This window comes from Ischnura elegans, chromosome 6, assembly GCF_921293095.1.
Source record: "Ischnura elegans chromosome 6, ioIscEleg1.1, whole genome shotgun sequence".
NCBI lineage: Eukaryota > Metazoa > Arthropoda > Insecta > Odonata > Coenagrionidae > Ischnura > Ischnura elegans.
In genome coordinates this window covers 63,779,058-63,804,049 of record NC_060251.1, presented here as the reverse complement: position 1 = coordinate 63,804,049, position 24,992 = coordinate 63,779,058, and the positions used below count along the sequence as shown (strand labels likewise).

At 41.6% G+C, this 24,992-nt stretch overlaps 1 protein-coding gene across 1 annotated transcript in view; it reads left to right on the top strand.

Annotated features, from left to right (window-relative positions):
• Positions 1-8,150: 8,150 nt before the first annotated feature.
• Positions 8,151-24,992, top strand: part of LOC124161378 (loricrin-like) — a 350,959-nt gene continuing 334,117 nt past the window's right edge. Inside the window, exons 1-2 of the mRNA XM_046537693.1 lie at positions 8,151-8,221; positions 8,313-9,016. Of these exons, the coding sequence (XP_046393649.1) occupies positions 8,151-8,221; positions 8,313-9,016 (775 nt within the window). The remainder of the gene's footprint in view (positions 8,222-8,312; positions 9,017-24,992) is intronic.

The following is a 24,992-nucleotide window of genomic DNA, read 5'->3' as shown; positions in this document are numbered from 1 at the left end:
CTCCACGGCCAGGCTCCTCGATCGGCCGCCGCTGCCGCCAGTTGTCGCTGCGGGAGGCGGGGAACGCGCTCCGGGGTTGCGCGGGAAAGGGAAGGCGAAGGGAGTTACGGAGTGGGGCGTAGAGGGAGAGGAGGAAGCGAAGAAGAAACGTCGCTCGTTGTCGTAGACGGGGCGAGCGTTGCGCCGGCAGCTCGATCGGCCCTGGCCCTGGGATCGGGGGCAGAGTGAGAGAGATAGATAGTGAGAAAGAGAAGACGGGTATTGAGAGAGAGGTGGTTGTCGTAGCGGAGAGAGACAGATATACGTCAGGGGACAGCCCGTGTCTGCTCACGAGGGAGGTTGGTGAAAGGGGTGTACCGCAAGGGTGCATCCCAGTGCCGTGCGAATGTGAGCCCCGCGCCGAGAAGGGATCCCTTTAAAGGGGACACCGTCCGGGGGATCGTGAGGGACACGCCGCGCTGTTCATCGAATCGTGTGTGCTCCATGAGGTTCCCTAAGTGAGTGTTCATGCTGTACACTTGGATATAGTGTCGATGCGACTGAGTATTGGTGTGCTTCCGCCCCACGAGAGTGTCCTGCGCTATTAAATACCGAGTTAATTACACTGTTCGCCACCGGGAAGCAAGTATCGTTCTTCTGAGTGGAGAGTACAGACACGAGGTTACCCTTGGATATTATTCTGTCGCTTCCCAACAGTGCCTCCCGTATGATTCCTTGTAAAGGTGGATGGCTAGCGGGTGAAGTTCTTGTCGAGAATATTCATTGACCTTCGGGTGTCTTCTCTTGCTCGCTGTGTCTTTTTGATACTCTTCACAGCAGGTTATTTATGATTTGTCAGTGACAGTAAGCCAAATGCTTTCTGTGACGTGATCACTTTAATCTAGTTCGCCCGCATTGTGTGGTTCAGTGAAAAGGTTTATCCGTCTGCTACGCGGTGCTGACGAGTTTTGCTCTTGTGTTTTTTCGGAAGATTTTTTCGAGGAAAACTCCACCTTTATTTGACCCTCATCAGCACTTTCGGAAACTGTTTTCTGTGGAGGAAAAGATGGTGTAAAAATATTCACCTATATTCACACTTCACCCCCAATAATCCAAGTTCACACTACTCGAAGTGAAGTTTCCTCGAGGGGTGGTCACACAATCGCCTGATACCTCCCTCCCCCGGAGAAAGCTTCACAATCTGCTGATGCGAACCTTTGCGTGATTTGGGATCCTCTTCCCGCTGCGGTAGTCGGTGGTGTCAGGCGACGGGGAACCCCCAGCAGAATTCCGGAGTCAGACACCTCACCCCTCCCCCCCGATATCGCGGCCCGGCTAGACCCGTTTCAGATTCCCCCCTATATTCCTCTCTCAGCGTATTGGGTCACCCCTTGTGTCTCCGCTCCTTTTCCTCCTTCACCTCAGCCCTTCCCGCACACGCTCCCAACCCTTTCTGCTCTCCGTGCACGTCAGAAGTCGGCGAATTGATTCCACTCGCGGCTGAAGACACGCGCCCGGCCTCGACTCGTCCGCTCTTAGGACGTCAACGAAAGTGCGCCTTCTTCTCCCCCACCTCGGCGAACAGGAAGGAAATCTAGGCCCCCCTTCCCGGCCCTACTTTTTTCAGGCCCTTCCCCTCCCGCGTGACGGACTGGGTACGGCACTGTGAGGAGACAGCGGCGCCTGGCGTGGATTCTCGTCTCCGCCAGCGAGCGGCGTGGGCGATCCGTGCTCCACTCTCTGCTCCCACTCCTTCGTCACCTCTCGTCTCCGTTGCCGAGGATACCGCAAACTCCTCCTCGCCACGAGTGGGGATCGTGATCTTCGTGAGCATACCTCCTCGTGCCCGCGGTCTAGTGATAGGCGATCCGTGGAATGATGTGCATAAACTGTTGGCAGACTGTGATGTCATGTACGTTCCTCAACTAAGCTAGATTCCCCTGATCCCTTACACGCACAAAAAGATGGTTACAAGCCTCGGTGTGTGAAGAAAAATAATCAGAGGAAGGGATTTGTTCGAAAGGCTCTAAGTGTGTGGATGTGTTTTGTGTTAAGTGCGCGTGTTTTTGTGTCTTGAGAAGCATTTATGATTCATTACCGTGGGGAGGATAATTCATATGAAAAAGTGAATTGAGTTCTGTGTCACAAAATAAGTTTGAGGTGTACCCCAAAGGTCATACCTGGAGCCACTATATTTCATAAAAAAGTGTAGAGGGATAGAGGAGATGCACGGTCATGTTAAATATGCATGCTGACTAGAGTATGTGTGCTGTCTATCGAATCTAGTGAGTGTTGCTCGGGTTTGAAAGGGATAAGAGAGAGAGAGAGAAAGAGAGAGGGTGTGGGGGGAGTGTCCTTGTGTACGGTTTGGAGTGGGTTGCAAGTGGTGTTGTGAACAGAGCGTCGTTTAAGGTCCTTTGAAGGAGGTTGTTATATCGAACCGTTGGTGGGGTGCACTTGCACATAAAAGGGGAAGAGATTCGGAGGGGGGGAAGTAAGATAAGGGCAAGGGGTTCTTCTTTTACAAGGGTTAAAAGAGCCAAGGAGGGAGGATAGGGAGAGGAAGGGGGGAAAAACCGCGGAGACAAAGCAGATATACAAACATATTTTTGTAAAGTTTTGCAAATTTTTGCGGGTAGATTTTTTGTCTTATTTCTTCTTTTCCTTCGTCGTCACCATCACTATCACCTTTTAAAAATATAAACCAAATCGACTATAAATGAAGTGTGTATCAAATGAAACGAGAAATTCATTATTCGGTCACTGATGCTCACTTATTGTTTTTCCCCGTGAATTCAATCCATTGGTAAAGTAATAAATAGGGAAGGAGAACGCGGCTCTAATTTCTATTCGACTCGCAAACTTCTCTGGGTCATTTCTTGCATCTTACCTCGCGCCAATTGCAGCGGCACTGTCTCACCCGCTCTGCGATTTTTCGCGTTGCGGAAAAGCGTGCCTATTAGGAGAGGAGAAGACCACCGTTAGCGGCCTCGTGTGGGCTTGCGTGATCGTCCAAAAGCTTTCTCTCACATCATCTCCCTTCCTTTTCTTCAAAGCTCTCTACACTCAGATTTTCCTCGGGTACTTGGATTTTCCCTCATCACGACTCTACTGTAGTGTCCGAGGTTCTTTCACGGTCACTGTTTTTAGACAAGAATGCACGGGTCTGAGAGAAATGTGCCCTTTTGTAATATACCTGAAGATTTCGAAAACCCCGACGACGATAAAAAGAGATTTATGTTTGGAATATTGATTTTTGAACACATGAAGCACATTCACCGCATGCTACAGTCATCAGATACCATGATGATAGATAAATCTATGTTTTGAAAAGTCTATGCACGTTACGTCTCACTGCCACAAGTCTGAATCCAGAACACTGTTCCACGTTTTCAGATGCCTTCATACACACAAGAAAACACAGGTGTAGGACGACTTATTGTGATTAATAGGAATTAATAATACTAACAATAATAGCTTGAAAATATAGGTAGATAAAATTGAGATTTTTTTCTTTGTAATTGAGTTAAATTGGGAAGAATTTTCTGATTGACCAAATAGTTTTTTCAAGGTCCAAATGAGAAACTTGAAATCATTAACCCTAGTGTGTTACATTAAATCAATGAGATTCTTCGGGTAAAAATTAACTTTACATAGGTATAAGGTACATCAAAACAAGAATTGAATTGTACTTTACAGAACAGTGAATGTTTTGAGTGGCAGATAAGAAACTGTTTCAACGAGGAGGCAGATATTTTAATTTATGACTTAATACCACCATTCTCTCTCACTCCACCTCAATAACTAAGCCTTGGTGTAACCTGGCTTTTTCTCAATTGTTGAACTAATTAACCGGCTTACGAGAAGAAGGTGTTGAATTTCTGTTGGCTACTTTTCTTGCATTTACCCTATATCGAAACAATAATAATTTAAAGCCCCCTATTTCCAACTTGATTTGTGAGTCATAAAGCCTTAACAGCTGTATTTCTATCCGGAAATGTTAATAAACCTAGAAGGATCCCGTAGATTTGTCTTTCACTGTCCGTGGATGAAATGTGTGGTCTGAGTGTAAAACCCATCCGTCGATTAGGCAAAGAATATTCGGCTGGCGTGGGATGACCCGCCGCTCCATTTTTAGTTCTGCCTTAAAGAGGGAACAATTTAGAACGTCTTGGGAGTTCTAGGCTCCTGGCGGGGAAAGAAGATGCCTTGGAGTTGGTATCGTGTTTATCTCCACAGTGGGCCAACGTTTTTAACGATAACAATATGGATAGGTTGAACTAAGAAAACAATTAAATATATATATATATATGTCCCATCATCCAATACATTACTTATAGTTTCCTTCACGGTTAAGTCAGTTTTTCGAATCTTTCACTGCAGTGTAACATCCATTTTTTCGATCTTAGCGTGTCTTCGGAGCATCTGTCTGCACTTTTGAACTCTCTTGCAATTATATTTAAGGTCGACTGTCGATTTGGTGGCTTTTCTTCTTTTAGATTATCTCTCTTTAGAAGTGGTGAGGTGTTCGTGATAGTTTCTAGAGGAATAGGTATTAATTGCTTAGCAACGATTCGCATCGGCAATTCTCTGAGCAGAGCAGTGCTGACGGGGCGAAATTAAGTTAGCAATCAATCGATTATCACTGTCTAATCCTCTCTATATCTAGTTTCCTCCATCGTTAATTCAGTTGATGCGATCTATCATAGCAGCATTGATCATTGGTACGCATTTTCCTCCCGCGGTTTGATTTCATCTCGCGTTTCGTGGGCAACATTCCCTTCACCCATCATTTGTCCGTATATTAAGGGTAAGCGGTTTCTCCTTAGGGTTTTGACTCGGTCTTTCCTAGCTGGTTCTTGACACAAAATCACTCTCATACCCTGATAAAATTTGTGATATAGGCACCGTTGCGAGGTTTGTGGTCAGAAGGAGCGCGTACATCTGCACGTTTTTCGTCAGAAGGCGGGTGTGTATACTTGACGCACGGTAGAGGGAATAAAGGAGAGGAGATAGAGGGAGGATTTGAAGGCAGATGGGTTTTCCTCGGACCGGAGCACGCATGGCCATCGATCGGGCTCCAAACTCCGCATGAATATACGCCTTTAGTACTCTCTTCTCCCTTCGCTGTTGCCACTACCGACTCACGCATTCTCTCTCTTCCTTTCTTCATCTCTCTCTCCCTCCCCTCATTTCCCTACCCTCTCACCTACTTCCCCTCCTTACGCACGCACTGTTGCCTTCCCCGCGAACCTCTCCCCCTCCTCCTGCTCTCTGACCCCTCCGTTCCCAACACTCGGCAATTTTGAGGCACGCGTGCTGAGAGGAGAGTATTAGTAAGGGTAAGGGGTGTGACGTTACTCACACTACCCCTATTTTCTCCCTCCATCTCCGCAACCCCCTCCAGTTCTTTCTCCTGTGTCCTCCGCATTCTGTTTTCCTTATTCAACTTTTTCCCTCCCGCTTATTTTTAAAAAGAAAAACTTGGCCTAACTCCTCCCCGACAACTTATTATAACCCATTGGTGTGCCCATCTTTCCCCATATTTTTTTCTATTGGAACTCCCAGTGAAACCGATTCTGCCCCCCAAAAACTACTCCCCTGCCACCCTCAGCCACTTCTGTTTTTTGTCGAAACAAAAATTAAACTTCGAAAAGGCAGCATAAATTTGTCGCGAGTCGATATTTGTCTAAAAGTTCGTCCTCTCACCAGGCTTGCATTCTGCTGTCTGGGTTAGTGCACGTCCCTGGATTTTTCTTCGTGCGCCTCCTTTCTAAATCTGCATCCATCACTTGGGTCATCTATGACATGTATTTTTATATTTCTCATGTGGTGACACCATTGACAGGGGTGAAACGTCATTTCGTTGCATCGTAACAGTCGAGAGAAAAAGAGAAGCAATAATATTTTATTTTTCTTTCTTCCTTCCTCACCGTATCCACCTGTTGGGTTTGTATCCATCAATGAAATGAAGATTACAAATCTGTCATTTTCATTCCTCTCCTTTTTATTAATAAGATGTTTGGTGCCATCTAAACATTACTGATGATCGATCACCACCCATACAGTCTTTACTCCTCTAATCACGTATCTCTTTTTGCATGCCGTGAGTAAAGCAAAGTCATCTATTTATCTATCTTTCTCTCTCTTTCTCGCACATCCTTTCGCACTCTCCTTGTGCCCGCGAGGTTGTCGAAACCTATCTGTCCAGACATAAGGGAAGGAAGAGCAAAATCGTCGTCACTAGAAGAGTAATAATAACAACCGAAGTAATTGTTCATTGAAATAAATAATACCTAATTGACTTTTTTCCGTAAAGGAAGGAGGGTGGGTTGAGGTCGGATCTCTTTGCTTCAATTCTAAGAATAGAATTAAATGCACTCAGTCGTATTTAACTAATAATAATTAGTCTCATTTTATGTCAAGGACAAAAGCGATTTACCAGGGCAAGCATGCTGTCGAAACTCTTTCACCTCAAATCTATTTGAAGTTTGGTTTTCTCAACCTTCTTTACGGACCTGTACTTTCTACAATTCAGTGAGCCCCAAGTTGATTTGTTGCGCCTCGGATATTCCGGTGTAGAAGTCTCTCTGCCCTCACAAGTATCTGTATTACTGTGCAAGCCCTTCTGTATCCCTCTTGTCTCTGTGCGCTCATGCACATCCTAGTGATTTTGGTCTCATAAATTTTTCATCTCCCGAAAGAACCCCATCCTTGTGACATTGAATCAATAAAGTTTTCATTATCCATTCCCATGTGATGGAAAATTCTTCGTACGCTTCTCCATGAGTGATCGTACCACTTGGAATATCGCTTATCACATGTGACCTCGTTAAGGAACAGAGTGATGGATTTCCCAGTGGTTTCTGACTTTAAGCGGGATGTTTTCAGTCTAACGCTGTGTTCTTGTGGTGTTGGATGAAGAAGTTTACCCCTTCACCTGAAGAACGTCCGTCGAGTGACTTGAGTTCCTCGAGGTTCGGCGCGAGGGGAGTTTGAACTATAATTTTTGAGATCCCCTCTCCACATCGAGTGATGTTGGTGATTTCCGGCCTATCAGTGAGTTCGCACGGATTGCATTTGTCTAGCGATTGTTGACGAGTGAGTGTGAGGGAATTCTAGGGAAAGTGAATCGATTCTTTCCTTTCTTTGCCTCTAATCCTGGCAGTGTTCACAGTGATACAAACAGAGCCTACGCATTGACCTATTTTCGCACGTTTTGTCGGTCTTAAATCCTGGGTCCAAGAAATTACGAGAAGAATTACCGACTATCGCGCGAGGTGGACTGCCAACCCATGAAATAAAGGATTACGTCTTGCGCAGAACTCTTTCCTATCGTGATCTGAGTGCGCATTCTGTGAAAGTTGATCTTACGTTCTCACTACTCAAGGCGAGGAAGGAGGAGATTTAAATCGGTTATTGTATCAGGGGGGATAAAGGACGCCTTCCCCCTTACTCAATACATCTGTGTCGTCTGCTGAAATCCTGGTCGTTTCGTACGCATATTTGGTGAAAGAAAAATCGGAGGACCTTAAGTGAGCATAGCAGAGGTGAAAAAGTCTTTCCCCAAGGTCCCTGACCCTACCCCGACCCCAAGCAATCCCCAAGGAGGCAGCTTGTCAACCCGCTTCCAATCCTTGCCCTCCTAGTCTCTGGAATTCCCAACCCTTCCGTAAGAGAGAGAGCCGCTCCACAAAGCTACCCAAGAAAAAACACCTTTCCTAGCCTCCCAACAATCACGACCTTAGAGCTAAGTGTGGCTAAAAGATTTAATTAGGTCATTGGCTTCGGTACTCAGCGGAGACCCCTTGTCGTACCTTCTAAGATAAATCCCGAAGAAATCTCCCCCTATTTGTTAATCCTGACTTCAAGTCGTCTAGATAACACCTTTTCTATTCCCCTGGCGTGTAAAACCTAGAAGAAGACCGCATTCTAAGAACGCTTTGAAACAGGACATTGCCACCTTAGAGACACCTTTCCTAGCTACTTTATGACATTACTCTGGAGCAAAGGACTCTTCCCAACGGACTTCGGTTTTCCTACAAACCAGTTTTCTTAGTCACCTTCTCCTAATCTCCTCACGAGCACTATCATAGGGTTGCAAGTGTGGTTACAAGAGGTACACCTTTTTCTGTAGCCAACGAAGACCCATTTCTAAAACTTCCATACGAATGCACACTTTGGGTACATCGTCGTTGGAATCTCTTAGAGAACAATTGCGCACTGTTTTTGCAGAAGTCTCGTGAAGTGTACCTTCTCTCTCTTCCTGGCAGGACAGTGACTCTACTCCACGCGGATCTTAAAGGAGAGGTGTGGGGGGTTTACCCGTGAAGACGACCGTTGTTCCTTATTGTCACGTCCGCCGCGGTGGAGGAGCTGGGGAGGCTGGGCCGCGAGGAGGACGGGGAGGAGGAGGAGGAGGTGGAGGAGTTCGTGCGGAGGCGGGGGGCGCCCCAGGGGGGCGGCGGCGGCGGAGGCGGGGGCAAGTGGTGGTGGCGGTGGCGGCGGAGCCTATGGTGGCGCCGGGGGCGGGGGCGGAGGATGTGCGCGGGCAAGGGGAGGATGAAGGTCCTGCCCCCGCCGCAGAGGATCCCATCTTCGCTGTCCGTGGCTACCACCGCCACTTCCTCCGCGCTGCACCACCATAAGGGAGGAGGGGGCGGCGGCGACGGGCCCTCCTCACCCCTCTCCCTGGTGAGCGGAAGGCGGAGGCAGTGCGGAGACCCCTCCGACGGCGGGTACTTCTACGACCACCTGGGCACGTCGCCCCCGGAGGAGGCGGGGGGCGGTGTTTACGACGAGGAGGAGGGGGGCGGAGGCCCCCGGGAGGAAGAAGACGAGGACGAGGCCCCGAGGAAGGGACTGAGGAGGCTCGGGGGCGGTGGTGGGGCCAAGGGAGGCGCGGGAACTTTGGAGTCCGTGTGTGTGGTGTCGGAGGGCGGCGGTTTGGAGGTGCCCGGGTCAAGTGCCTGGGGGCACCAGCGGCTGGGACACTCGGGAGTCAACAACGTCAATGGACCCCAGAACATCTCATATGGTAAGCGATCTTCTTTCTTCTTCACATCTTTACGCATCCTTTGTTTTTCATCCTGACTACAGTGAAACCTCAGTTGAGGACTCCTCAATTCTGTAGCCTCCTTAATTAGCGGCCAATTTGGATTCGTACTCATTTCCCAAATAAGAACTCACCTTCCTCCCCTATTCAGCGTCCAATTCCTTTTAGCGGCCATATTCCACATACTTTTTACACGTGTAAGAGAATAAATTAATTAAATATGCCCAAGCGGCTACCTCAAAAGCGGAAATACTTTAAGCGAATGTTGCCCAAGGAGCTACTCCTGATATGGGCTACTTTTTCCTGGATTCAAGCGTCTTTCTAAAAAAACCTGAGGACGGAGAGATCATGAGATAAGCTTGACCTAAATATGACAACATATTCTTAAAACTTAGTTATTAAAGTTAATTACCTTTATGGTTTTGTGAAAGTAATTACAATGAATCCATTTTACCATCAATTGGCCGTTACAATGACTGTGTTGGGGAAAATCACCACACACTTTATGAAAGCCGTATTAGTATTATTTAGAAATATATTAATCATTAATGCTTGTCAAGTCAGCATTCACATGGGTATTGGATGCTGTGAATAAAAACGGAAGAGATGTATTAAGCCGTGGTCTTCAGAGCGGAGCATTAGCTCTACATAGTACTCTGATGAAGTCGTGTTTTCAAGCATCCGATAAAGAGTAATTTTTTAAGACTGATACATTATTCGAAGGAGGAATAAATTTTCGTAGCAATACTTTTTACCATCGTTTCTCTATAAAGCTTAGTCATACATGCATTTAGGAATCCGTCACTGTCATCTTACGTAATCAATGCCTGCTGAATTATAAATCCTTTACGTGAAATCTTCAAATTGGGGGACAAATTTTCCTTTACAATGCTGAATAATACGTAATTAAAGTAGATTCTCGTCCATGGAATACGTTTTTTAAACAGTAAAATATTCTACGAGTATATTTAATATTAGGATCTTTTCATTCTGGTAGTTTTTAAAAATTGGGCATGTTCCGCATTCTGCTGGGTTTATGTATTCTTTTACTTTGCTTAGTTGAGTTATTTGATATGTATCGTATAATAAGAAAGTATCTTCTAATTTAAGGAGAAATATTTGAATATGGTGCGATATTTATGTATTCAAGGGAATAGGCCACGATTGCACCACATCTTCGCGTCCAAAAATGAGTGGCGTACGCTAAGGTGCAGAGAAAAGTCATATATTTACTTACCTTGGGCGTGTACAAACAGTGCTTCCAAGCATTTTCACTGTTCGTGAACGTCATGGTCGATTTGCAACCTACCCTCCCAATTTCGTGTCCTTTAAATTACTTTAAGTTAGTAATGAGGAAGTCCTAAGACAAGTAGGAGAGAAGAGAAGACTCATGAAAACCTTAACAAGAAGACGGAACAACCTTATAAGCCACATCTTGAGGCATGATGGCCTGATGAAGACAATCGTCGAGGGACAAGTGGAAGGCAAGAACGGAAAAGGAAGACCTCGAGCAAAATATATGGAACAATTAAAGAAGGATGTGAAAGAGAAGAAATACGTAGGTGTGAAAAGATTAGCTGATAGGAGAACTAAGTGGAGAGCTCCGTCAAACCAGTCCTAGGATTGTTGACCAGTGATGATGATGATTAAATTACTTCATGTTTTTTTTATGTAACACTTAAGCCTCTGATAGTGGGGTACCCAGGAATTTCGTTCGAGGAGGGTCAAAACCCACGGTGGAAAATTTTTGAAAAACAGGGTACTGAGTAGTGAATTTTAAACTAATTTAAACACTTTTCATTTCATTCATTCCTCAACTTCATTTGTCAAACGAATCTTTTGTTAATTCACGATTTTTAAATATTTTGTTTTATTTTATGAAGGAAAGAAATTGGGTTTTAACATTTCGGGGGAGAGGGGGGTCCGAACCCCCCGGACATCTCCCCTCGCTACGCCACTGACCTCTGAGATGCTACTTGAACTTGTAAGTTGGCATTGAACTGACACCCCTAATATTGAAAAACATAAATGTACCGGACCATTTGTAATTTTGGTGTTCAGTCTTATTTGCTGTCTTCAAATTCGCCGATTTTGATCGTAAACTGACGATTTTTTTAATAATTCCCGTTATTATTTTCAAGTTATTAGTTTGCAGAAAAAGAGAGGAGGCTAAAACAAACATCAACCTAGGAAAGCGTAAGCTTGAAGAGGTGAACGAGTTCTCTTACCTGGGAAGCCGAATTACCAGCGATGGACGGAGCAAGAAAGAAATACACAGTAGAATAGCTCAGGCGAAGAGGGCTTTCTACAAAAAGAAGAATCTTCTTACAGCTGAAAATACCAGCATAGAAGTAAGGAAACAATTCATCAGATGCTACATATGGAGTATGTTTCTCTATGGAAGCGAGGCTTGGACGTTGACAGCAGCAGAGAAGTCAAGAGTGGAAGCATTCGAAATTTGGTGCTACCGAAGAATGATGAAGATAAAATGGATTGACCGTGTGAGTAACCAGGAAGTGCTAAGGAGAGTAGGAGAAAAGAGAAGCCTCCTAAAAACATTAAGCAGAAGAAGGGACAACTTAGTTGGGCACATTTTGAGGCACGATGGTCTGATGAAGACAATCGTTGAAGGACAAGTGGAAGGGAAAAAGGGCAAGGGACGGCCCCGAATGAGTTATATAGGACAGGTTACAAAGGATGTAAATGAGAAGAAATATGTAGCTATGAAAAGATTAGCGGATAGGAGAGAGAAATGGAGAGCTGCGTCAAACCAATCTTAGGATTGTTGACTAATGATGATGATTATTTTAAATGACACATGTCGTTAAAAGCCAGTTTAAAGTAATGTTTTTTGGTTTGAACCATGATATCTTACCCTGGATTTGGTGTGAAATTGTGCAATCGCAGAATGTATTATCTTTATCAGAGGACTAGAGCAGAGGTGTCAACGCCGTTTTGGCACTGGTTAAAAAAAGGCATTAATACATGGTCAAATAACACTTTTAAAAACTTTGGTGCCTCAAAATTTATATTATTATTTATTCGTGGCCAAAATAAAAATATTTTTCAGTTTGTTTATTCTATATTTGCTGAAACAACTGAAATACACAGAGTAGTATTTCACTTGTAAAAAAAGTTAAGGAATGCGCGTTCCGGCACTGCTAATTTTGCCATGACGTCAGTGGACTTGAGACGTTAATCTAAACTGTGATAGCAATTTTTAAGGCATTGACATACTTGCTTTTAAATAATGGAAATATTTTTTTTTATTAAGTTGCCTTTAATTGTCCGAGGTATAATAGCTTGTTGGAATATTTCGTTTGAAAATTCCAAGTGTTTTCTTTCATGAAATTAAGCATTGCAAGCAGAGTATATTTTTCTTCAGTTTTCTTACTGTAAATCCTCAATTAAGGTGATTGATGATCTCATATGTGACTATTGACTTTTTACATAAGAGTGAATGAATAGGGTACTGAAATAGTATTAATTTTTCTCGTGTGTAGTGAAAACCAATGGTTTTAGAAAGCTTTTCCAAAAATGCTGAAACTCTGCGGAATACTAGAATCAGTGGCGTATCTAGGAATGTGCTTTGAGGTGGAGATGAAGAAGTCTGGGGTGATCTTCCAAGGAAACTGGAAAAGTTTTGGATAATGACATGCCTGAAAATACATTTTAAACTATTTTGGCACTTAAAATTGGAGTTTCAACCGTAATTCTGCGGGAAATCATCACAGCAGGGAAAACACTAGTATACTTATAAAATAATATGAAGATTTGCAGGGAGGGGGGAATCTATCCTCTCATCCCCCATAGTTGCACCACTGACAAGAATTTTGAATACTTTTTCTTAGTAATACTCATAACCATCATTTCTCTATAAAGTCTACTCGAATATATATGGAAAAATGTACGAATCAGTCTCTGTCTTCTTACCAAATCACTGCCTTCTCGCTGATAATTCCTTTGCGTGATATCTGTGTATTGGAAGACAAGTTTTCTTTTATAACGAAAATGAATTCTGAATAATTGGACATTAAATAAGTGCTCGTCCAGTAGAAATTTTGCAATTGCGGAAGTACTTGAAGCTGAAGTGAAGTCAAAAATACGTAATGTGCTTTTGATATGCACAATATGGAAACGAAATTGAAGATTGTCATCTATTGGCTAAGCTATTGGTGGTGAATGTACCGAAGATATGGATTCTATTATACTAATTTTGCTGAGTGTGGAGGAACAAGGAAGAGCTGAAATAGAATGAAATTTTACAGAGTCAAAAGGGACATTGTTCACATTGAATTGAAGCATATTCGGGCCGAATGAAAATGGAGATCAAAGGAGGTATGAAAAGCAAGGGAAATTGTGTTTCACCTTTGATATGTACCTGGACTGAGTGTCAGCGATACCTATCCATACTATATGCGTAATCAGATTGTAAAAAAAATCTCTCCGGGTACGGGCTGGATATGTTTTGCTTGAAGTTTAGCTGTGATGTATTAATATTATTGCATTTTCATATGACTCTCTCATTTTTATCATATCAATATAAAATATTTCAAAAGTTGGTTATATGCTTTCTATAGGGTATAAACAAATAGAATATTTTATTATCCCACGTCTTCTTTATTGACTACGCAGAGAGCAAAGCGATCCAAGGTTTTTATCTTTGAAGTTCAGCAAAGAACTGTCATAATTTGTATTTTCTCTCACCGGTGTTCAGATGAGAAAGGAGGTTTGGATGAAGGGAGTACTGCGTGGGGTGGGGTTGCTGGAAATGGTGTTAGAAGGTAGAATGTTGGGTAAAAGAGGGAGAGGATAGAAGAGAATAGGACTTTTAGTTAGAATGAAAGGGAGTAGGTCTAATTGTGGCCAATATAGAATTAAAGAGTGAGGTCCATGGAGGAAGGGGAGACTGCCAGAACACTTCGCAAATACTTCATGGATACCTAATTGAATTATTTAGAAATTTATTTAATTATTGAAGTAATCCATTGACAACATTCACAGATTTTTCTCTCCAGTTCTATTTTATTGGGTTCTTTTGCGCTAATCATATTTTACTGTTTCCGTTGTGGAAATACGTATCCTGATGAATATAAGCTTTCCCCGGAGAATAACTTGAATGAACTGCTCTAGGGTTTCCAACTAGGCCAGGGTCGACATGATGTTGACCGACGTTTCGTTGGGAGACTCTCCCAACATCCTCAGGACTAATGACGATGAATAAAAAAATATCTTCAATAACTTCATTCGTTACAGTCAATTGTATGTCATTGGTTTCTCATACATTTGACATAGATGCAAGAAGTTATGAAATATGTGATGTGATAACTCATCGAATGCCTCCACGATTCATAAATCCGTATTTATGAAGTGGTGCTTTTTGGGGGGGGGGGGGTTTCTGTGTTACAACCCCCTCCCCTTGAGCCTTTAAAAAAAGAGGAGCCAAAAAGGAGTAAGATGGCCTCAATAAATCAAACGATGATATACATTCTGTTTTTTAGTCCTAAAAATCACGTTTTCAACTTCCAATATCCCAAAATTTTCCGCGGGAGGACTCCCGGACCCCTCTATGTCCTGGGGTGTTTTCCATACAGTTTGGAAGGGACCCGAAATCTCCGGTAAAATCCCCCCATTTCAAAATCCTGGCTACGATACTGGCCACACAAGCATTCAACTGTGTCTAGTTCACTCTTGTTTCTTGAAAGTAAAATGACCCATTTTACTCATAGTCTTACTTCATACTTAAATAGTGTTTATTCCATTAGTGTTTCAATAGTGTTGAGAATGGATATCTTTAAGAGCGACACGAAGAACGTAATATTAGAACCGCACTATATTTCCAGGTCCGAAAAAAAGCGATAAATTAAGAGAGGTGTTTTGCCGAACTGATAGATATGAGAATTCGTTTTCCCCCCCGAACCATAAAGGACTTAAATGAATGGTAGTCGTAATTTCCTTAACACTTCCTTTTTATGTAAGAACGTCTGGTGTCCTAACACCCCCTGCCACACGCCTTTTAGGCTGCTTGCGGGGTATTATGTAGATGTAGAATCCTAGAAATAGTTTAATACCATTCTCCATTCATCCCTTGTCCTGACTACGCCACTAGGTGATGCTAACATTTTTCGTGACTGTCTCATTTAATTTTAAATTATTATAAATGGTCCCAATGTCCCCAAAAGTCTCCCACCGAAACATCGACCAAAATCATGCAGACCCTGACTTGACCCTTGGAAACCCGACAACAGTTCATTCAACACGTATCCTTCTCTTCATTACTTTCAGAGCTAGGTTTATTTATCTTCGTGTGATTTTGGGATTCACAGCTGTGTATTCGTTTCCCTTATTTCACAACTCTTGATTTTGCACTTGAGACGTCGGAAGCCGTAAGTTTGGATGTTTTTCGTGAGATTCAGTCTTCATGGACCCTCGGCAGAGTTCTCCATAAAAAATTCACCTCTGCCATCTTCTGCGAATCCTTGATATCTGATGCAGGTCATTTTTCAAGTCTTAAGTTATGTTTTTTCCCTCTTTGTAGTCATACACCTCAAGAGATCTCCGAATAGTGGATTTCGCGTTTTAAATATTTATAAGTTCATGAAAGGTATAACCGTTCCTTTATGTTATCCGTTCTCTGGATTTAGTTAAGGTTCTGCGCTTCAGTCTTGTACGTGAGATCAGGAAATTGCAAGTGGCAATGGCTACTCTGTGAAACCTTTCAAACATGTTCCTAAGCTTATAAACGGTTGTAAATGCTATAAAAAATCTGTTGAGTTAGTGATTTCAACACGAAGCTATCAATGTTTTGTGAGATACATATATTAGGGCTAGAAAATAAATTTAGGATTCATTGATCTTGTTGTGAGAAATAATATGAGTCTTTATAGGACTATTCAACTTCTTCTGTTTCATTTCGGCCGAAGAATTTTTCCATGGCACTTAAATGAACTTGATTTACATAATTCAAGGCCATAGGCAAGAATTTTATTGTAAGCTTTGAGGTATGGTCACCGTTTAGGTATTGAAATTAGAACACTATTTCACTAGAGTTATATTTTATAATCTTACTAGCTGACCCGGCGAACTTCGTACCGCCTAACAATCAATGAACTTACAGTTTACTTACACCATTTATAAATCAAGAGCGGCTGTATCGTTTTTAATCATGTTTAATTTATTATAATAAAATAAGGATACAAATTCAATAAAACTACGTAAATGAGTACCAAAATTGCTTGTCAGAAAGACATTTTCTTTAGTGAGTCTACATAGGGTGAATCGGAGCACGTTTACGCGGATTTTTTTCAACAAATTTTCTTACGTTTTAGCTTAAGAAATTTTGGGCATTGTGGTTTAATAAAGCAGTTCATGAAATAAAAATTATACGCATTCAGTTGTTGGCTATTTGCGTTATTAGCTGTAAAAAAATGTTTTTAGGTCTAAGTCTGTTGCAAACACTTGGCCCATTCAGGGGCCAGGTTGACACGACCCCAGACCGACGCTTGACTGATGCTCAAAATCGTGCAAGAAAAACCCCTATGAAGCAGCATTCGCATTAAATGACTTAAGGCGCGCCAGTTTTAGTATCTCTGTTTGGAAAAAATGCACTGCGTAAACGTACTGCATGCGTAAACGCACCACGGTGAGCCCTACACATTCGGGTTTAATGTCTTGCGTCAAGCACCTTCTGAGAAACAACAGTTTTTGTTTTGTTATCAGGTGCAAGATGAAGCGGATGAAGCTAAATAAATATAGCGAAGCAAAGCAGTGACGCAGCGAGGGGAGGTTTTGGGGGATAAACCCCCCCCCCCCAAGAGCTTAGAGAATTTTTTTATGAAAGATTTTGTTATTAATATTAGGGGGACGGATGGCTAACAAACAGAACATATTTAAATATTCACACAGCCACAAAACCCACTATTTTGAACCATTTATCTTAAAAAATGTCTGGGGGAAGTGCCCCCACACTTCCCGCTTACCTTAGCTAGTTTTCTATACCCTACAGACCCATGGTATTAGCTGCGCCCAAAACCCCCTATCCTAGCTACGCACTTGGCGCGAAGGAAGAAATACAGAGGATGGTTTATCGACTCGTGAACATAGCACGCTAAATTGACCATGAGAAAATCATGAGTTTTCATTAGCACATGACCACAAACAACACAAAAACTGAAAGAATGACCATGCGATTTTTTAATCGTTATCACGAATGCAACACGAATTGTAAATTGAATGCGTTTAAGCTCAAATGGGCATATGAGTTGAGATCATGGAATCTACGGAGTAAGGACTTCCTCACCTTTGAATTTTCCTTTGAGTAAAGTTGCGTGAATCACATTAATTACCAATTATTTTAATCACCAAACACGTTCCGTTGGGTAGTTATGGTTGGTTTAGGCTTCGAAAGATCATGAACACAGAAACTACATTTTTCTGTAAATCGTGCCTTGGTAAGCCAGGTACGTCCAAGGACTTAAAATATTCAGATAGATAGTTGGTTATTTCGTCTTCGTTTGTTACATATTTAAAAGATTCGAATTCATGCAGAGTACGAACTATTTGAATTTACCTCGTTTTAGTCATCCACATCTTCGTTCTTGCTCGCTAAATCAACCATCTTTGATTCTTTTGGTGATCAATCATATTCTGGAACTCTTTGTTGATGAGCTCACCTTTCGCTGTAACTAATTTGCAATCGAAATTTTCAAGGAAATGAGTTAAAACTACTCGATTCCTTGACAGGAACACGGACATTACCGTTTGTCAACAATTGCTTGGAGATTTGTTTACAAACACGGTAGTGAAGGGTCAACTCGAGCTGGGCCACGGCTGGGCTTACAATCAGCTCGAATTAAATTTAAAAAATGTAATTTCAATTTAATTAATATTTTGAACATATTTAGTAATTAAAATGTTATATTGTTACTAAATTCAGTTATTAAAGTGGTAAAAACATAACAAATTATTTAATTTGTAGTTTTGACCGACTTATCAATTGTTGTGTTACTATAACTCCTAAAAGCATGTCCCAAGGAAAGAGATGAATTTTTTTGGTGAAATTATCCTTTTTTTAATGGCCTATATGTTAACCCCGCCTGAGACGAATCCAAAGAACCAAATCTCATTGAAATCGGTGCAGCCGTTCTCGAGTTATAAGTGTTCTAACTAACACGATTTTCGACTTTCTTTTATATATATAGATTCCCTAAATAATTGACGGTAAATTCTTGATTCTGTGATAAGTGATAATCCAAAGAAATTTTCTTTGAATATTGATACTAAAGATACCATTTTTTACTCACCCTCTTATTTCCTCTAGATTCCGATATTTACGCCACCATATTACTAATACCAGTTTTCGCTGAAGAACCAGACCTCATATGCACGAATGCCTCCCATCTATATTTTTCTAGTTCTCGGGGGAGTTTCTTTCCAATCCCAATGCAAGATATAAAATTTAATTAGTCTATAGTCAAGTCAATCAAGAATTAATATAAGCATGACCAATGTTAGCACCACTTTTTAAGACGGATTTACGAATCTTGGAGGAATTCCGAGTTAATCGATGTGTTACCACGTCACGTATTTCATAATATCCGTCATCATTGTCAAATATATGAGAAACGGATGAAAGAAAATTGGCTTTTTGCGAATGAAAATATTGAAGACATTTTTGTCGGTATTTATTGGGTTGGAGACCATGAATCAATTTGGTCCATTACAGATAAAGCCACTGGTATGATAAATGGTTTCATTTCTTTTGTCAAAAGTGATATTTTGATTGAAAATAATCTTTATTGCAAAGGGAATTCAACTCCCTTAGAGCATTAATGAAAAATAACGGGCATCCAACAGCATGTGGAAGTGATGGCAATTGGAGCACAAATTGCACTGCAGTGAATCAAGCTTTCATACGAGAATTAACTGAAAATATGGCAATACTAAGCGAATTGTAACTAGCGAAATAAAACCCTAAATGAAGAATAGATCGCGGTGTTAAGGTTAAGCTGATAAGAGCAACTAATGTTGAAAAATTTAGAGCATATGTAACACTATTAAACTGGAGAAAATACTGGATGCCTTTGAAAATTTGTCCGCCATCTTTTTCAATGAAAAAATAAAAAGGCCGCTTCGGAAAAACAGCTTAAAATATGTAAATATGGTTGGATATTTATTTTTAATCACGAAGAGAAGTGACATGCTGATAGCAATGCATACCAATAAAATAAGAAAGTATAATAGAATTCCTGCAGTAACTGTTTCTAAGTGCCGATTTAAATTTTCACTCTTTTGAAAAAATAAAATTAGGAAAATTGATAAGGGGCTAACGAGGGGGCCACAGCTTAGCATCCAATCCGATGCACGGAGTGCTATTCTTGAAAATGCATCCGAACTTCGTGTGCCGAATATAAAATTACGCAACCCCATATTACATTTATACCCACTATAGACATTTTAGAGATGAAAGATGAAACATAATGAATAATTATTATTGTGTTCACTGTAATTCAAACTTGTACGATGAACCTCGCAGGCAGGAATAGCGTTCATGGCCTCGAGGCGATAATGCAGACCTTTAAGAAGCAATTGCTCTGATGGCGTCAGTTTGCTTTTCAACGTTTCATTGTAGTGTTGCGTTTGGGTAACCAGGCTCCTGCGCGCGACAAAACACGTCACGTAAAATCTTGGCCTCGGTGAAATTGCCGGGGTTGAACTGGTGTGCAACGTTTATCACAGCATTACACTACCATAAAAAATTGATAGGTAAAAGAAAAACATAGCACTACTGTTGAATGATTTATATATAGACTTTGCGTGACTTTGCGTTTATTAATTAAACAGTCATCGACGTGACACAAGCGAGAAAAGAAACAGTTAAACTTCATGAACACCAACTTATTTACTGGTTACCAACCAGACCGCACCGACAATGAACAATCGATAGTATCGATCAAAGGTATCAATACACCCAGTATCACAATTACATAGGAAATACATACATCACCAAATTTATGCATTCATATTTTCCAACAACTACCATAAAACATTGATAAGTAAACTGACGCCGTCAGGGCTGTTATTTCTTAAAGGTCTGTACCAACTGTCTTCACCCGCGGCCCACGGGCGCATGCGGCCTGGCGGCTAATTTGTTGCGACCCATTGAGGCTAAGGATAATATTTTATCACTCCACACAATATAAAATATACATAAACACACTCGTCAAATATAAGCAATGTCAGAAATCGTTAAATCGAAACTTGAAGCTTTTACGTGGTGGAAGGGCTCCATATTAATAATGAAATACACTTTGTTACTTCCACAAAATTCACAGAGTTTGTATTTATTACCGGTTTCGGCTATTACACCACTTTCAAATACATACATTTTGCATACAATGTATTTGAAAATGGTGTAATAGCCGAAACCGGTAATAAATAGAAACTGTGAATTTTGTGGAAGTAACAAAGCGTATTTCATTATTTTAAAAAAGTCAGAAATCGTTTTGATTGCTTAAACGTTTTAGCAAATAAAGATTATTGCACTTTGAAATTATGTTTTTTTATTTTATTGATGTTGTGATGAAGTGACATAGTGTATTGTGGCCTTCCGAACGATGAAAAATCGATTTTTGGCCCTTGCATTAAAAAAGTTTGAAGAACCCTGGTCTATACTATCGCCTTCTACAGCAGGGTTGGCCAACTCAATGACCGTCTTCATCGTTTTTTCCTGCCTGCCAGATTCATCACACGTGTAAAAATGACGGTGACACACAATAATAATAACTTTGTCACCCTCTCCCGAGATGAAAGTTGTCATTCGTCTGCTGTAAACGGTTCCGGAGCGGTAGGTGGAGGCTATTTCGAAAGTGGTACGTTCAGAGGAGCGGTGCGAAAAAATCGATGGTCGTGGGTGGGATCTCGCGGCATCAGGAGTTGTGATGAATGGGAGAGTGCTCGGCTGCCGGTGTTATCGGACACGGCGGCGTTCATTCGTCTCCGGATATACATATATGCGTCCGGAGCGGGCGATCGATATGTGCCTGTTTGGCGCCACGTCGGGCGAACGAGGAAAGCGGTCCCTGCCTGTGTCGTCCGCGTTGTCGTCATCTTTCCACTCTTCCCTTTTGCTGGGCCTTCGTAGGGTGAGCGGTACAATGTGCCGCAGCGAATGCGGTTGTAAATATCACTCAATTTTCTTCTTCATCATCAGCTCGAGTCAACAACTCTAACATTGATTCGATGCAGCTCTCCACTCAAAACTCGAATGAGATATTCTAAAGGCCATTTTACACGGGGAACGTCATTGCGCAGGTTAGCACTGCATTAATTTATCAAGCTTTCGTGCAATATTTGTCGCGCAGACTGATGTGTTTCCGCTTTACACGGTTCTCGCAATCAAGCATTCATTCACGAAATTTCGTTGTCTGTTAAGTGGGCGAGTAGTGAGTTACTTAGAACAAAGAACAGGGTTACTGGAACAAAGAACAGGATTACTAGAACAAAGAACAGGATTACTAGAACAAAGAACAGGATTACTAGAACAAAGAACAACGAAATTGTTGACATACTGGTCTGTTTCGTGTAAACAGTTGTTATTGCGATACCATAAATTAGAGTAATACCGTTTAAATAACGCATATCGTCACTCATTGTCAGCTCCTCCTTTGACTGCAACATCTATCGGAAAACGTTGTTGAAATTGCGAGAATGCGAGGTCGGAATTAGAGCAGGGGATATTTTGCCGTCTCGCATCCACGCATTTTCACATGTGTACTAGCAATTCATCGTTTTACGCGACGCAATTTTGTTTACGCCTTCGTATATTCGTCAGATTGCGCGATGACGTGCCCCGTGTAAAACCGCCTTTAGAACTCATAAGTAATTCAGTTCTCTCCATGTTTTTTTGGGTTAGCTGCGTCAAAGTTGTTAAAATACGTCGGGGAAACTAAAAGAGCTATCTAAATCCTAACCAACATCTCAAAATTCTCAAAAAGAAGCATTTTTAACTTTCAGCAGTGTCAGAACCTGTGTTATTGCCAAAGACAACCTTTATTTCGCATCATTCGAGAGGCTATTGAAATTGAAAAATCGGCGGAAAATTTCAATGGAGATGATGGGCATAGATTTAATACCACTTGGAAAAGACTCGTAAGAAAAAGCACAAAATCGGGGTCCTCGACGCTGATCGGTCCCGCAGCCGGTAGGCTACGCTGAGGATGGTATATATAGAGGGCCATTTCCATCTGTCGGCATTCATACCTGATCTGCAGTAGTCGCCAGCATAGGCCACGAAACTTCATTTTGAAAACAACCTCCACGCAGCTAACCTGAAAAATCATGGAGAGAACTGTAATCCAGCGCTGCGATAGCCTCAAGCAGAAATATCAGCATAATTCTTTTGCTTAACATCCCTCTTCTGTATGTATGTCATCCGAGGTCTGCTCAAGGGGACTGCATAGAGGTGGCCCAATTCCATACCATAGATGGCTGATTTCTGTTGCCACTTCGGTCGCATTTCAATCGGTTTTGAAAAATGTGAAAGGTGATGAGCGCAATGCGATCTACTTTTTACCAATATAATGCATAATAATGTTCGTATTTGCGAGTAATAGCATCGGAATGGTATGCATTTCATAGATCTCAATGATCGTATGTATAAATTACGATCAACACCCTTCATTTTACCTCATTTCCCCTTGAAACTCGGATCAATTTGTCCATCAGCAATGCGAGTGGCCACTTTTGTAAACCCATTTTAATGCGCGGTAGATGAATAAACATTTAGAGGACGATTTGAGGATCCTTTTCCTGTCATTTTCGTGGGCGTGCCTGTGCCGATCTTCCTGTACACCTGTCCAAGACGGCTATGCAGAGGAGGCTACAATTCATCGTATAGCATGTTTATTTCTGTTGCCGCTTTGGTCCCAACAAAAGAGTGCTGAGCGATCCGAGTTATTCCAGTATTTTGCAATGAAGCGATTGTAATTGGGAGCAATTATTGAGAAGTAATTTAGTGTCACAGAAGCACGAGTATGAATATCATTATAGCCCTAGTTATAGCTTATTTCTCCGTGGAGGATCACTCTGTGATGCGATCGGCGGCATTTTTTTGCCCATTTAAATGCGCGCTGGGAGACAACACATCCCAATTCGACGATTTTTGGTTAGAATGGCGCTTGATGTTCGAATTCATTCGAGAGTAAAATTCAATCTTTTCGCTTTGTCTGGCTGGCGTTTCGAAACCACTATCGGTTCGACAACACCGCCTCTCTAAGGACGTTCGTATCCTGCGCTCTGATTGATTAACTTCAAATCGCGAATAGCACGGAAACGGTACAACTGAACAAAATATTTTTAGTTAATTTGTTGTTAGGAAGAACGTACTCTATAACGTTTATGGTTGCGCATCAGTGAATTCACGACCACCCTGTGTGCATGTATGTTTTAGAATCAGCGGTTGGCGTTTCGAGCCTTCTTTGCTTCAGTCCTGCGGACAAAAGCCGCCGCATCGACCGCTGTCCGCTGGGTCGCATCACAAGGACCCCTCACGGCTCCTTCCGCTATAAGAGGCAGTGGAGGTCGGAGGCTTGGTGGCAACACACTTTAGACTCTCTAAGAAAACACGGGACTTTCTTGCAAGGAAGTTCATCCTCCCGCTGATCTCCTTAATATCCACGGGCCCCTCGGTTGGAATGCTTCTCTTTAAGAAGCCATTCCTCAGATGGAAGAATCATCAGTACGAGTTTGATCTTCCCTAAAGTAGTCATTTCCAAATTTGGTCAACGTAAGCCAGTGAGGGTGCTTTCATAGCTCCAGGTGTCGAAATTCCACCAGAGTTTTCTGAAAAAACTAAATTTCAATCGTACAAATGGGCAATGGCGTTGGTAATTAATTATTGTTGAGAACATCCGTGCTAGGATCCATAGCTAAGGGATCTTTCAATATTCATTCTTCGAACCTAACGTTTGGGATGCCTGGTTTCAGGAAGTTTATTTCTCTATAGCAGACCTAGCTACAGTAAAACAGCGGAATAATTTTGATTTTCCACGAAAATAAGTGTTTCTAAGGATAGATTCGTGCAATTTCTTGCAATTTGTAGGTGTTTGAAGGTAGGTCTGCCGCATTCTTTTTAATGCATTTTTTCTTGGTGGGATTTGTTTTCTTCATTTTCATTCCTGATTATTTTTCTTTCCTCGTTAGATGGCCCTTTTTCTTATGATGCTCCGTGCATCTTTGATATTTGAATTTTGCAGCTGGCAATCGCACAGTTATGCCCTCTCTCTTATCCTAATGTTGGAAAGAGTTTTTCCGTCACAATGAAGCTTAAAGTTTTGCCATTTATCTTGTGAATGCAACCATTTGACCGGTTAGCGATGGAATAGCGTCATTAAGGCAAGAGAACCTTGCATGAAATTAATCGGTTACATGTCGCTACCTTGGTTTGACAAGGTTCTAACTGACCATCAGCTGGTTTTGAGGAAAACCTTGTCAAAGTTTTAAACTGCTCTATTTCTATTATAAATTAGGAATTTATTTTTGATTTTTGGCACCTACACTAATGATCCACTAGATACACTAGTAATTATAACTTTAAGAAAATATGTTATTTTTTTATTTTTTACGTGTTTATACGAGTAATAAAATAAGTAAAATGCAGTTAGAACCTTGTCACACCAAATATTAGTTTTTTCTCCTTGCAGTTGGAACTTTGTCACTCTTCTAAATCTGTTATTATTTTACATAGAGGAATAAAAACCGGTGCAACACATAGAGAACCATAAACTTAGTTATCTTGAGTGAAAACACCAAATGTTGCAAAAATGTCAGTTAGAACCTTGTCAAACCAAGGTAGCGATGTGTCCATATATGAATTTGTAAAATCATGAGTAGACATTTTCATTTAAAAAAATCTATACCAGTTATGCACCCTGGAACTGAGGATAGGTATTTTGTTGGC